The following is a 14,743-nucleotide window of genomic DNA, read 5'->3' on the forward strand; positions in this document are numbered from 1 at the left end:
GGGGCCCCCCAAGATCTCCTGTACGGAGCCCCGACAGCCCGCGGGAAGGGGGCGTGTCGACCTCCGCACGAAGCGGCGCCCAACACGCCCCCTCAATACAACTCTATGGCAGAGCCGAAGCGCTGCCTTCGGCAATCTCCGGCTCTGCCATAGAGATGTATTGAGGGGGCGTGTCGGCTGCCGCTTCGTGCGGGGGTCGACACCCGCTATCTGGCCGGAGAGCCGGGGCCCCGTACAGAGAGATCACAGGGGGCCCCAGCGGTCGGAACCCCCGCGATCTCAAACTTATCCCCTATCCTTAGGATAGGGGATAAGTTTTTCACCACTGGACTACCCCTTTAATTTTTAAAAAGGCCTCTGAAAATAAAAGCAGCAATCTGATTGGTTGCTATGGGCAACTGCACCGCTCTTCCTCTACATAGGTTCTTATAAATCTCCTCAATTGTCTCCAGATGTCTTATTGGTTCCTCTTGTGTCCTGAAGGTCACCACAATGGCAGGCTGGAGAGTGACGGGCGGTGCACAGCGGTCAGCACCCTGCGGGTAAGCACAGCAACGCCTACATCGAGGGTCACCTGTGTGGTGAGGCACAGGACGCTGACCCCCGGGAACCTCACAGCGACCTACAGCTTCAATACATTATGTAAGTGATGGACGGGCAGGGACGTGCACAGACATTTTGGGGGCCGGGGCCTCAAGTAGGAAAAGGGGCATTTCTCATTATAAAGAAAAAAAAGTTTGTAAAAACCTAATAACGTTAATACAACACAATTTCTGAGATAAGAGACCTCCAGCAGTCATGTCAGCTGAATGAGACTCTCTGGGTGCATTCACACTCAAGAGGAATTCACGAGCAATAATTTCGGTCAGGATATTGTTGCCTTCTGTCATTTTATCCATCAAGTGGAATTCAAGCGGAAATGAAGAGGAATGAAGGAGGAGACTATTTATTTCTACTTTTCTGAATTCCGCTTGAAAATTATGTCGGGCAGAATTTTTTTTTACCATTGACTTCTATTGGATTCTGCTCGCGGATTCCGCTTGAAGAATGAACATGTTCTTTCTTCAAGCGGAAAGGAATTCAGCGTCGGAATTCCACTAGCGGAATTTTGCAGTCTGAACAGGACAGCGGGAAAAACATTAAACCCTTAACAACGCGCCGTCTCCCGCGATATAACGCGGGGTCAAGCGGTGACCCCGCGTCATATCGGGTAGGTCCCGGCGGCCATCAACGGCCGGGACCCGCGGCTAATACAGGACATCACCAATCGCGGTGATGCCCTGTATTAACCCTTCAAAGTGAAACTGAAAGTATCCCGGCAGCTCAGTCGGGCTGTTCGGGAGCGCCGCAATGTCCCAAACAGCTTACAGGACACCGGGAGATCCAGGAAGGAGCAGTCAAGCGCCGATAACACTGATCAATGGAATATCAATACATGCCAGTGATCTGTGTAAAAGATCAGTGTGTGCAGTGTTATAGGTCCCTATGGGATAACAATGATCAGTGTGTGCAGTGTTATAGGTCCCTATGGGATAACAATGATCAGTGTGTGCAGTGTTATAGGTCCCTATGGGAGCTATAACACTGCAAAAAAAAAAAAGTGGAAAAAAAAATAGCTAATAAATGTGATTTAACCCCTTCCCTAATCAAAGTTTGAATCACCCCACTTTTCCCGTAAAAAAAAAAAAAACTGTGTAAATAAAAATAAACATATGTGGTATCACCGTGTGCGTAAATGTCCGAACTAGAAAAATATATCATTAATTAAACCGCATGGTCAATGGCGTACGCGCAAAAAAATTCCAAAGTCCAAAATAGCGTATTTTTGGTCACTTTTTAAATAATAAAAAATGAATAAAAAGCGATCAACACAAAAATGGTACCGGTAAAAACTTCAGAACACGGAGCAAAAAATGAGCCCTCATACCGCCCCATACGTGGAAAAATAATAAAGTTATAGGGGTCAGAAGATGACAATTTTAAACGTATACAATTTCCTGCATGTAGTTATGATTTTTTTCAGAAGTGCGACAAAATCAAACCTATATAAGTAGGGGATCATTTTAACCGTATGGACCTACAGAATAAAGATAAGGTGTCATTGTGACCAAAAAATGCACGGCGTAGAAACGGAAGCCCCCAAAATTTACAAAATGACATTTTTTCTTAAATTTTGTCGCACAATGAATTTTTTTTTCGTTTCGCCGTGGATTTTATGGTAAAATGACTAATGTCACTGCAAAGAAGAATTGGTGGCTCAAAAAATAAGCCATAATATGGATTTTTAGGTGCAAAATTGAAAGAGTTATGATTTTCAGAGGGTGATGAGGAAAAAATGAAAATGCTAATACGGAAAAACGCTGAGTCCTTAAGGGGTTAAAAAAAAAAAGTTTTCCACGGGAGTACCCCTTTAAGGGGTTAAAGTCAATGGGGAGAGGAGATGTGCATTAATTTGGAGCGGAGAATTCAAGAGGAATTACTCAGTGTGAACGGGCCCTATTACTCCACGGAGGTTCTATTCATTGAGGGCATCATAGGGCAGGTGCAGTGGACGGGCACAGAATACTGGGGCCATATTTTGGCAATAATACAAAAACACCTGTGCCACCTCTGCCAGGTCACCTGGAAAATATTCTTTATGAGTAAGATTAACCATACAGAACAGCTTTTATTTACATTACCAGGGTGCCCCCAGCTGTTGCAAAACTACAACTCCTAGCCAAAGGCTGCCCGGGCATGCTGGGATTTGCAGTTTTGCAACAACTGGAGGCACCCTGGTTGGATAAAACACTGTTTTAGGCACTTTGCTATCACTATATATACTGTATACACATTAAACATATTTATATACACATTACAATTAACCTATCTACACATTACATGCGCATTTACACATTATGCCAGTGTTTCCCAACCAAGGTGCCTCCAGCTGCTGCAAAACTACAACTCCCAGCATGCCCAGACAGCCTTTGGCTAGGAGTTGTAGTTTTGCAACAGCTGGGGGCACCCTGGTTGGAAAACACTGCATTATGTACATGTATGTATACACACATTACACCAGTGTTTTCCAATCATGGTGTCTCCAGCTGTTGTAATTAGAGATGAGCAAACTTACAGTAATTTTGATTCGTCACAAACTTCTCGGCTCGTCTGTTGATGACTTATCCTGCATAAATTAGTTCAGCTTTCAGGTGCTCCGGTGGGCTGGAAAAGGTGGATACATTCCTAGGAGACTCTTTCCTAGGGCTGTATCCACCTTTTCCAGCCCTCGGGAGCACCTGAAAGCTGAACTCATTTATGCAGTAAAAGTCATCAACTGCCGAGCCGAGAAGTTTGTGACAAATCGAAATTACTGTAAGTTCGCTCATCTCTAGTTGTAATACTACAACTCCCAGCATGTCTGGACAGCCACCAGCTGGAGGCACCCCAGTTGGGAAATACTGCATTATATACTCATACATATACAGTATATATATTAAAAATTTAGATTTTTCCTAACCAGGGTGCCTCCAGCTGTTGCAAAAGTACAACTCCAAGCATGCCCGGACAGCCATTGGCTGTCCGGGCATGCTGGGAGTTGTAGTTTTGCAACAACTGGAGGCACCCTGGTTAGGCAAAATCTATATTTTTAAAGGGGTATTCCAGGCCAAAACTTTTTTTTTATATATCAACTGGCTCTGGAAAGTTAAACAGATTTGTAAATTACTTCTATTAAAAAATCTTAATCCTTCCAATAGTTATTAGCTTCTGAAGTTGAGTTGCTGTTTTCTGTCTAACTGCTCTCTGATGACTCACGTCCTGAGAGCTGTGCAGTTCTTATGGGGATATTCTCCCATCATGCACAGCTCCCGGGACGTGACCTCATCATTGAGCAGTTAGACAGAAAACTTCAGAAGCTAATAACTATTGGAAAGATTAAGATTTTTTAATAGAAGTAATTTACAAATCTGTTTAACTTTCCGGAGCCAGTTGATATATATAAAAAAAGGTTTTGCCTGGAATACCCCTTTAAGTAGCAGCGCCGCCTGTATCCTTCAGCGGTATGAATCCCCTTTTATTATAATTTTTTTTTTTAATCTCATATCTTTATTAACTTAAATTTTTTGTTTTTATGCTGATCTAATCGTAATTTTAATCCTTTTTTATTTTTATTTTATTTTTTAAATTATCATTGCAGCCACAGTCACAGAGTTAACGACTACTGAGAACATCCGCCGCCAGTCAGGTAAGGGGTCAAAGGAGAACTCCGCTCACAGCATTTTACAGGTTCATTATATGAAGTGCGGGAAATTCGTGATGACTTCTCTAGTTCTGTATTTCGGCTATTGGACTCTTTGTTCTCCTCTCAGGCAGAAAGCTGCAGAACCAGAAAGCAGTGCATTGTGGGAGGACAGATCACTGTTACACACTGTTAGGTCACATGGTTGACGGTGGGCGGAGCTAATACGCTGCTTTGGATATGACTGGAGGAGAGAAGTTTCAAAATTTCTTAACGTTTTATGTAGATTTAAAGCAGCGGTCTCATACTGCGGACCTCCAGATGTTTCAAAACTTCAACTCCCAGCATGCCCGGACAGCCGTTGGCTGTCCGGGCATGCTGGGAGTTGAAGTTTTGCAATATCTGGGTGGCCACGGTTTGAGACCACCAATGTAAAGTCATGCAGACAGGAAAGAGTTAACTACAGTGAAATCTCTCCAAAAGACCACCTCTTTGAAAAGACCACCTTACCCAGACCAGATTTTGTGTTTCCAGGCTACCATACATTATGCACAGTGGGCACTTTCTTTGAGGAGACCACTTTACATTGCAATTAGAGATGAGCGAACTTACAGTAAATTCGATTCGTCACAAACTTCTCGGCTCGGCAGTTGATGACTTTTCCTGCATAAATTAGTTCAGCTTTCCGGTGCTCCCGTGGGCTGGAAAAGGTGGATACAGTCCTAGGAGACTCTTTCTTAGGACTGTATCCACCTTTTCCAGCCCACCGAAGCACCGGAAAGCTGAACTAATTTATGCAGGAAAAAAGTCAGCAACCGCCGAGCTGAGAAGTTCGTGACGAATCGAATTTACTGTAAGTTCGCTCATCTCTAATTGCAATTTTGGGTGGTGTTTTCAAAGAGGTTGCACTGTAATTGGTCTATTTTTGCCACAATTATAAAAAAATAATAAAATAATAATGTGATTTTCAGATTGGGGGGCAGGGATCCCCTATAATTTTTGTGGCCACTGTTGCTGTTCTCTAGTGTCCATCTGTGCAGTAATGTCATTGGCTGCAGTTCCTGTAAGGAGGCACCAGATGGCGACATATAGTTGGCAGAAAGAAAAATAATGCAAATTATGGAAGCGGCGGGCATCACTGCATTGGGAGGAAAGACGATAAATTAGAAAACGAATGTGGAAATCTGCAGATCTGATCCATCCTGTGACAAATGGCTAATGATGATCAGATGTTACAAATATTGTTAATATTATTATTATTATTATTTTATTTAAGCTGTATCATACATAATAGTTACACTGGTGCTGCAGATCGTATCACATCGGATTAGATACAGCAGCTCAGCAAAAAGTATGATGCAGGATAGGCTTAGTACGGTAGCTCTGCAGACTGTACCACACATAATAGGATTGGATACAGCAATATGGGATACAGTATCACACACCATAGGATGAGATACAGGGGCAAGCTGCACACATGCCAGGATTAGATACAGCAGAACCGCACATGTGGTAGAGGGTGTGATGCACAGGGCAGATGGAATTACCCTAGGGCAGATGGCATTAACCCATTGTATTTGAGACTGTGGTTACTTGTAGCTGCAGATTGGACTTGAAGCCTCCTATGACTCTGGACAATCTCTAGGACTCCACTTGACCTCAGTAAAGACTTGTAAGGAAAGAGATAGAGCTAGCTCCACCCTGGGCTTATATTGGGGAGACTAGCAGGGAGCCCATAGGTCACCCCTGGGATCACCTGATCACTGGTACCTTCTGGGTAACAATCACATGACAAGTCACTGGTAAACAGTCTTAAAAAGACAACGCTTTCTGGACACATTACATGGTACAATACATTAGAAACATATTTACATGGGAGGGCCAGATGCAAGGGGGCTCAGGGGACACTGTAGGGAGGCTGCCTGACAGGGCAGCAGGACTACAGGGTAACACCTCCCATACTGGGCCACCACAAACTCCCCCTCTTGAATACAGCCGTCTTCGGCGCTCAGTCCTGGAGGGTGGACGACGACTAACAGTGGCCACTGAGGCCTAGTGACAGTTCCTAGGGCATATTGGTATAAAATGTCCTTCACAGGTCTGGATAGTTAATAACAGCAGGGGATGAGTCCATTTAGCACTTTAGAAATGTCCATACATGCTCCTTTGGGAAATAAATTGGTAGACACACAGGATTCATTACACTCTAGACACTGAAACACATAAATTTGGTTGGTCTGCCGGAGGCTATTTACCCAATGCCTTAGCTACTGGGGCCCTAAGGTACTAAAACACTTCTCCCCAGAACTCTATACATCTTTTATACAACACACGATTGTTACCTCTATATACAGCATTTCTGTCACTCTTCATGCTTTACTTAAGTTGCGGGGGAACCCTCTGGCCAGGAGAGCCCTCTGGACACGGGTACAGAAAAAATGTTAGATACATATTAACATTTTGACAATATGGACTGGTAATGGACACGTTAGATACAGTCCTGACTAATATTTTTACTAACTCATATACACATTATATAGACTGACTCGTTTAATTGGACTATGTGTGATACTGTTTTTATTTCCTATATCTAGCGGGTAGCTGTAATGGCAGTGAGGTAGTGGCTACGCTTCTCCTGATTGGGTTCTTAGTAAAGAATCACGGCTAATAGCCGGGCACGTACACTTACACAAATGGTTACAAATAAACTTCTTGACAAGTTCGTCAGCCACTTCTTCTTAAACGTTGCATAACCTGTAGACAACAAAAGTACTTCACAAAGTAAAGTTAGTGACACATAGCAGAATTATCACTGGTAGGCTTCTTTAAAGGGGTATTCCAGGCCAAAACTTTTTTTTATATATCAACCTGCTCCAGAAAGTTAAACAGATTTGTAAATTACTTCTATTAAAAAATCTTAATCCTTCCAATAGGTATTAGCTTCTGAAGTTGAGTTGTTGTTTTCTGTCTAACTGCTCTCTGATGACTCACGTCCCGGGACGGGACATCATCATTGAGCAGTTAGACAGAAAATTTCAGAAGCTAATAACTATTGGAAGGATTAAGATTTTTTAATAGAAGTAATTTACAAATCTGTTTAACTTTCCGGAGTCAGTTGATATATAAAAAAAAGGTTTTGCCTGGAATACCCCTTTAACTTAGAAACTTGCCATCCCAGCCTCGCCGATCGGACTGCTTCCGAGGCTGGGACATTTAGCGAGGTCCACGGGACTGTGCCCCCTCTAATGGACTCACTCGGGTGTTCCAGTTCACCCGGGACAAAGTAGACTCTGTAATGGTGGGGCTGATGGTGACCACCATTTGTACTGCAGCGGCTTGCGCCACTGGGGGAATAGCAGTTGGTGCCCGTTGGGCCGGCTAACCTCTGTGCCAACTTCGGTGCCATGATAGGCACCTCGGGCATGTAGACCTCCTCCTGGACGGTACCTCTGACTTTAGGCGGCAGCAACCCAAAGGGATCGGCGTCGCAGTCGTCTGATGGGAAGTATGCAAACGGAATCTGGGTTGGACTCTTCGGACGGGTCACCGCAGCCGCCCACTCTCCTCTCAAGCTCTGTACAGGAGTGTACTCCACGACCTCCCCACTCTCTAGAGAATGCAGTATTGGGGGAAGATACTCTCTCTGCACTGCCTGACGATTGACCAAGATGGTCCCACCATGACGACAGTCCATGAGGGTGCCAAACTCCTGCCCTTTGCCAAATTTTATGACTGTGGCTCTGCGACTTTCTAGGGGTGGCTCTCCCTCTCGGGGATGTTCTAGCTTCCTAATGTACAGGGCCTCCAATGCTTTTGTGTCCTGCTGCTGCGCTTGTCGCACCTCATATGGCAGCAGCTTCAGCCCATATCTTTCCATTCTCTGTGCCCTCAGCCCCTCTACAATCTAGGCCACCTAAGCTTCTCTTCTGGCCCTCTCAGACTGGGCTAGTGGGATGGGGGATGGGACTTCCCTGGCAAGGTTCTCCCTCATATATTGTATTAGTCCAGGCTCATCGCCAAACAACCACTTTGGTAAAGGTGGGGACCGGGGACGTGCTGCAGACTTCTGGGCCCGGGGGCGGATCCAGAGTCTAGTCTCGGGAGGGGCACTGTTGGAGAATTTCGTTTTGGTGGACAGAAAATAAGGTGTTTCTTAAAGAACTTACAATATTAATAAATGTATCCAGTATAATAATCAAATATACCAATTGCCACAGAATGGGAAAGCGCTAAAGAAGCTTTTACAATTTAAAACTACAGCTCCCAGTATGACCTAAGAAGTGGCGAGGAGATGCTGGGAGTTGTTGTTGTTTCACCCATCATCACTGCAAAACTTACAAGTGACTCCAGCTCTGATGGGACAGTCAGGACAATACACAATGATATCAGTGACTACAGGTGACGTCTTCTCTATAGTCTTTCCTTATCTAATTCAGATGGTACATACCACCTGGTCCAGCTAAATGTTCTCGCTGCAGAACTTGACGCCCAGACGGCTCCTCACTATGTCAGTGGATTCTGATCCTCTATATGAAAACAAGTTTCATTATAATACTGCCAAACACCATATCCTTTGAGTATAATTCTGACACACTGTACCCTCCGAATATACTACAACTCACTTTACCCTTTGAATATAATACTGCCACACACTGTACCCAATGAATATAATACCGCCACACACTGTACACACTGAATATAATACTGCCACACACTGTACCCCTGAATATAATACTGCCACACACTGTACCAACTGAATATTATACTGCCACACATTGTACCCCTGAATATAATACTACCACACACTGTACACCTGAATATAATACTGACACACACTGTAACCTCAGAATATAATACTGACACACACTGTACCCCTGAATATAATACTGACACACACTGTAACCTCAGAATATAATACTGCCACACACTGTACTAACTGAATATAATACTGCCACACACTGTAACCTCAGAATATAATACTACCACACACCGTACCCCTGAATATAATACTGACACACACTGTAACCTCAGAATATAATACTGCCACACACTGTACCCACTGAATATAATACTGCCACACATTGTACCCCTGAATATAATACTGCCACACACTGTACCCACTGAATATAATACTGACACACACTGTACCAACTGAATATAATACTGCCACACACTGTAACCTCAGAATACTATACTACCACACATTGTACGCTCTAAATATCCCTCTGAATACAATACCGTGATGTATTGTGGCTAATGAAAACCGTACTACCCCAGATTTCTTATACTCTGTGCCCCTCATATATAGTAATAATGCCCCATCCTGTGCCCCCACATATAACTATGACCTGTCCTGTTCCCCCTCATAATAATAATGCCCTCTGTCCTGTGCCCCTACCATATAATTCCCCCCTGTGCTGTGCCCCTCACTTATAATGCCCCTGCAATGTTCCCCTCACATATAATGCCCCCGTCCTGCTCCCTCAGGGGGCATTTTAAGTAAGGGGCACATAACAGGGCATTATAAGTGGAAGTACATTATATGTTAGCGGCTCAAGACAGGGGGACATTATAAGTGAGGGGCCCAAGACAGGGCATTATAAGTGAGGGCCTTTAATGCCCCCCTGTCATGTGCCCCTCACATTGAATGCCCTGTTATGTGCCCCTCACTTATAATGCCCCCCAGTCATGTGCTCCTCACATTTAATGCCCCCCTGTCATGTGCCCCTCACATTTAATGCCCCCCTGTCATGTGCCCCTCACATTTAATGCCCCCCTGTCATGTGCCCCTCACATTTAATGCCCCCCTGTCATGTGCCCCTCACATTTAATGCCCCCCTGTCATGTGCCCCTCACATTTAATGCCCCCTGTCCTGCACCCTCAGGGGGCATTTTAAGTAAGGGGCACATAACAGGGGGCATAAGTGAGGGGCACATGACAGGGGGCATTAAATGTGAGGGGCACATGACAGGGGGGCATTAAATGTGAGAGGCACATGACAGGGGGCATTATACCTGAGGAGCCCCCCTGTCATGTGCCCCTCACTTATAATGCCCCCCTGTCTTGTACCGCTAACATATAATGTGCTTCGACTTATAATGCCCCCTGTCATGTGCCCCTCACTTATAATGCCCCCTGTCATGTGCCCCTCACTTATAATGCCCCCCTGTCTTGTACCGCTAACATATAATGTGCTTCGACTTATAATGCCCCATTATGTTCCCCTCACATATAATGCATCCTGCACCCTCAGGGGGCATTTTAAGTAAGGGGCACATAAAAGGGGGCATTATAAATCAGAGCACATTTTTTGTTAGCGGTACAAGACAGGGGGGCATTATAAGTGAGGGGCACATGACAGGGGGCATTATAAGTGAGGGGCACATGACAGGGGGCATTATAAGTGAGGGGCACATGACAGGGGGCATTATAAGTGAGGGGCACATGACAGGGGGGCATTATAAGTGAGGGGCACATGACAGGGGGCATTATAAGTGAGGGGCACATGACAGGGGGGCATTATAAGTGAGGGGCACATAACGCGGCCCTGTCAGTCTACCGGAAGTGGCCATTCCAATGTCCCCCGCAGGAAGCCGCGGCCAACACATGGGATACATGGAGGGGGCATGTCGGCCGGCACTCCCCCCTTACAGCAGACTGCAGGGGCCCTGTTCAGGAGATTGTAGGGGGTCCTAGCGCACGGATCCCCCACAATCTATAACTTATCCTCTGTCTCGGCGTCTAAATAGGCTGTAAATAAATGAAAAATAGATGCTGGCAGTAGTGGGATAGATAGAAAGATAGATATGAGATAGATAGATAGATAGATAGATAGATAGATATGAGATAGATAGATAGATATGAGATAGATAGATAGATATGAGATAGATAGATAGATATGAGATAGATAGATAGATATGAGATATATAGATAGATAGATAGATATGAGAGAGATAGATAGATATGAGAGAGATAGATATGAGATAGATAGATATGAGATAGATAGATATGAGATAGATAGATAGATAGATATGAGATAGATAGATATGAGATAGATAGATAGAGATAGATAGATAGAGATAGATAGATAGATATGAGATAGATAGATAGATATGAGATAGATAGATAGAGAGATAGATATGAGATAGATAGATAGATATGAGATAGATAGATAGATATGAGATAGATAGATATGAGATAGATAGATATGAGATAGATAGATAGATTGATATGAGATAGATAGATAGATAGATCGATATGAGATAGATAGAATGATATGAGATAGATATCAGATAGATAGATAGATATGCGATAGATGGATATGAGAGATAGGAGATAGGAGATAGATAGATAGATAGATAGATAGGAGATAGATATGAGATAGATATGAGATAGATAGATATGAGATAGATGAGATAGATAGATGAGATAGATAGATGAGATAGATAGATATAAGAGAGATAGATATGAGATAGATAGATATGAGATAGATAGATATGAGATAGATAGATATGAGATAGATAGATATGAGATAGATAGATATGAGATAGATAGATATGAGATAGATCGATTGATATGAGATAGATAGATAGATAGGAGATAGATAGATAGGAGATAGATAGATGAGATAGATAGATGAGATAGATAGATGAGATAGATAGATATAAGAGAGATAGATATGAGATAGATAGATAGATAGATAGATATGAGAGATAGATAGAAGATAGATAGATGATAGATAGATTAAATATGAAAGATAGATAGATAGATATGAGATAGATAGGAGATATATATATATATATAGACATATATATATATATATATAGATAGATAGATAGATAAATAGATATGAGAGCTAGATAGGAAAGATAGATAGATATGAGAGATAGATAGGAGATATATATATATATATATATATATATATATATATATATATATATATATATAGATAGATATGAGATAGATAGATAGATAGATAGATATGAGATAGATATATAGATAGATATAGATAGGAGATAGATAGATAGATCAGTGTTCCCCAACCAGGGTGCCTCCAGCTGTTGTAAAATTACAACTCCCAGTATGCCCACAAAGCCAAATACAAGCTGGGAGTTGTAGTTTTACTACAGTTAGAGGCCTCTGCTGGGAAACACTGATAAGAGTCCCCCTTTACCTCTCACTGTATCCTGACCCCCCTCCCCCCCTTCACCCCAAAGTTACTTACCATGAAGGGCAGCATCAGGGTGGGCAAGGGGGGGGGGGGGTTAGGTCTGGAGGTATTGGGTGGGTGTCCGGGCCTGTAGTGGAGCTGCAGGAAACTCAGCCGGGCCTACAGGAAATACAGAGGAGTTAGAGGGGGCGGAGCTTATCTCTTCCCAGCCCCTGCACAGTGTAATGGTTTCAGACTGAATGATGCTGAGACCGGAGCATTCTCAGCACTGACAGGCAGCCTGCAGAGGATGGTGTCCCCACAGTTCACACGCTGCAAATGCTGCAGGTGAGGGGACAGTGGAGCCGGGGCTGACAGCTCCCGCTCATCAATACTATAGTATCGGAAGGGGCAGCAATCTCGGGGGGGGACAGGACAATTTCCCCGTTGCCCCCCCCCCCCCCCCCCCCCCCCCCCTGGATCCGCCACTGTCTGGGCCTGGGGGGGTTGCGCTGGGCTAGGGGTAGAAGGAGTGGTAGAGAAAGCGGCCTCAGCCGGGGTACTCACTTCTGATTCCTCGGTGTGAATTTTGGCCCAGGACCCCCAGGTCCGGTAGTGAGGAGACAGCCTCACCGGCGATGATGCACAAGGAGATGCCGGCGTTCTCTCCGCCGGGTTTGGTGGCCAGTCTCCATCGTCCTCGGGCAGCGGGACTTGGTAGCAGGCCTCTTCGGCCCCGATGGAGATCTTCTGGAGATTGTCAGGTAACTCTTGAAACAGGTGCAGCACGGCGACTTTCTGGGCCTCCGGCGCCATCTTGGGACTCTCTGCACATGTGCTTGCCTGTTCCGCCATGTTGCTCCACTTGCTGACTTCTGGCAAACAGGGAGGATCCTTTAGCACTGCTCCTTTTATGCAGGGCTTCGGAAAAATGTCCGCCGGCCAAAAGTGCGTCAGCAGTGCAGGAAGGGGCGGATCTTTACAGTTCCACTTTGGCATTGATACAGCAACATGGTTTCCATGCCCAGGGGCGGGACGCTGACCAGCGAGGGACATTTTTGCATGCTTCTCCGGCACATCTTTAACCCTTGAAGGTACAGGCAATACGTGACAACATAACATAGCTTCTGATCTGATCTTGCACATGGTGGACACAGTACTTAAACATTTCAAAATGGTGGACAACAGTCTTTTCTTCACCTCTCCCTCAATTTCACAAGCGCCTCTGGTATAACACTTTCCACCGATAAAGTCCCGTACACTTTCTGGAGCAAACTTTATTCGCATGTACATGCGATTTTCACTGACAATACTGAACACTGAACCAGTTCAGACTGGGGGATGACTTGTGACATAAGGCGCACACCTGTATCCTGTTCATATTGCCAAAAGTTGTGGTAGCGGGGTGTGATGCAAGGCAGATGGAATTACCCTAGGGGCAGATGGCATTACCCCCTTCTATTCGTGACGCCAGGACGTGGTTTATCCTTGATACCACCGGAAGTTATACCGCTGGCAGATGCAAGGGGGCCCAGGGGACACTGTAGGGAGGCTGTCTGACAGGGCAGCAAGGGTACGAGGTAACAACTCCCTTAATGGGCTACCACACACACATGATAGGATGAGATACAGAGGCAGTCTGCACATGGGACAGGATTAGATATAGCAGCACAGCACACAGTATCACACATGATAGGATAAGATACAGACGTGCAGTACACAGTATCACACATGATAGGATTAGATACAGGAGCACAGCACACAGTATCACACATGATAGGATTAGATACAGGAGCACAGCACACAGTATCACACATGATAGGATTAGATACAGGAGCACAGCACACAGTATCACACATGATAGGATTAGATACAGGAGCACAGCCCACAGTATCACACGATAGGATTAGATACAGGAGCACAGCACACAGTATCTCACATGATAGGATAAGATACAGGAGCACAGCACACAGTTTCACACATGATAGGATTAGATACAGGAGTACAGCACACAGTATCACACATGATAGGATTAGATACAGGAGTACAGCACACAGTATCACACATGATAGGATAAGATACAGAAGTGCAGTACACAGTATCACACATGATAGGATTAGATACAGGAGTACAGCACACAGTATCACACATGATAGGATTAGATACAGGAGCACAGCACACAGTATCTCACATGATAGGATAAGATACAGGAGCACAGCACACAGTATCACACATGATAGGATAAGATACAGGAGCACAGCACACAGTTTCACACATGATAGGATTAGATACAGGAGTATAGCACACAGTATCACACATGATAGGATAAGATACAGACGTGCAGTACACAGTATCACATATGATAGGATTAGAT

General features: G+C 44.4%; 2 protein-coding genes across 4 annotated transcripts in view; one reads left to right on the forward strand and one right to left on the reverse strand.

The window, feature by feature from the left end:
• Window positions 1-6,596, reverse strand: part of LOC130294365 (uncharacterized) — a 66,082-nt gene extending 59,486 nt beyond the window's left edge. Inside the window, exon 1 of the mRNA XM_056544058.1 lies at window positions 6,562-6,596. Coding sequence (XP_056400033.1) covers window positions 6,562-6,576 — 15 coding nt within the window. The 5' untranslated portion in view covers window positions 6,577-6,596. The remainder of the gene's footprint in view (window positions 1-6,561) is intronic.
• Window positions 1-14,743, forward strand: part of CRTAM (cytotoxic and regulatory T cell molecule) — a 54,366-nt gene that overhangs the window by 14,937 nt on the left and 24,686 nt on the right. For all 3 annotated transcript variants that reach the window (XM_056544065.1, XM_056544064.1, XM_056544066.1), the window contains exon 4: window positions 4,178-4,225. In XM_056544065.1, the coding sequence (XP_056400040.1) occupies window positions 4,178-4,225 (48 nt within the window). The remainder of the gene's footprint in view (window positions 1-4,177; window positions 4,226-14,743) is intronic.

The sequence above is a fragment of the Hyla sarda genome, chromosome 10, assembly GCF_029499605.1.
Source record: "Hyla sarda isolate aHylSar1 chromosome 10, aHylSar1.hap1, whole genome shotgun sequence".
Classification (NCBI taxonomy): Eukaryota; Metazoa; Chordata; class Amphibia; order Anura; family Hylidae; genus Hyla; species Hyla sarda.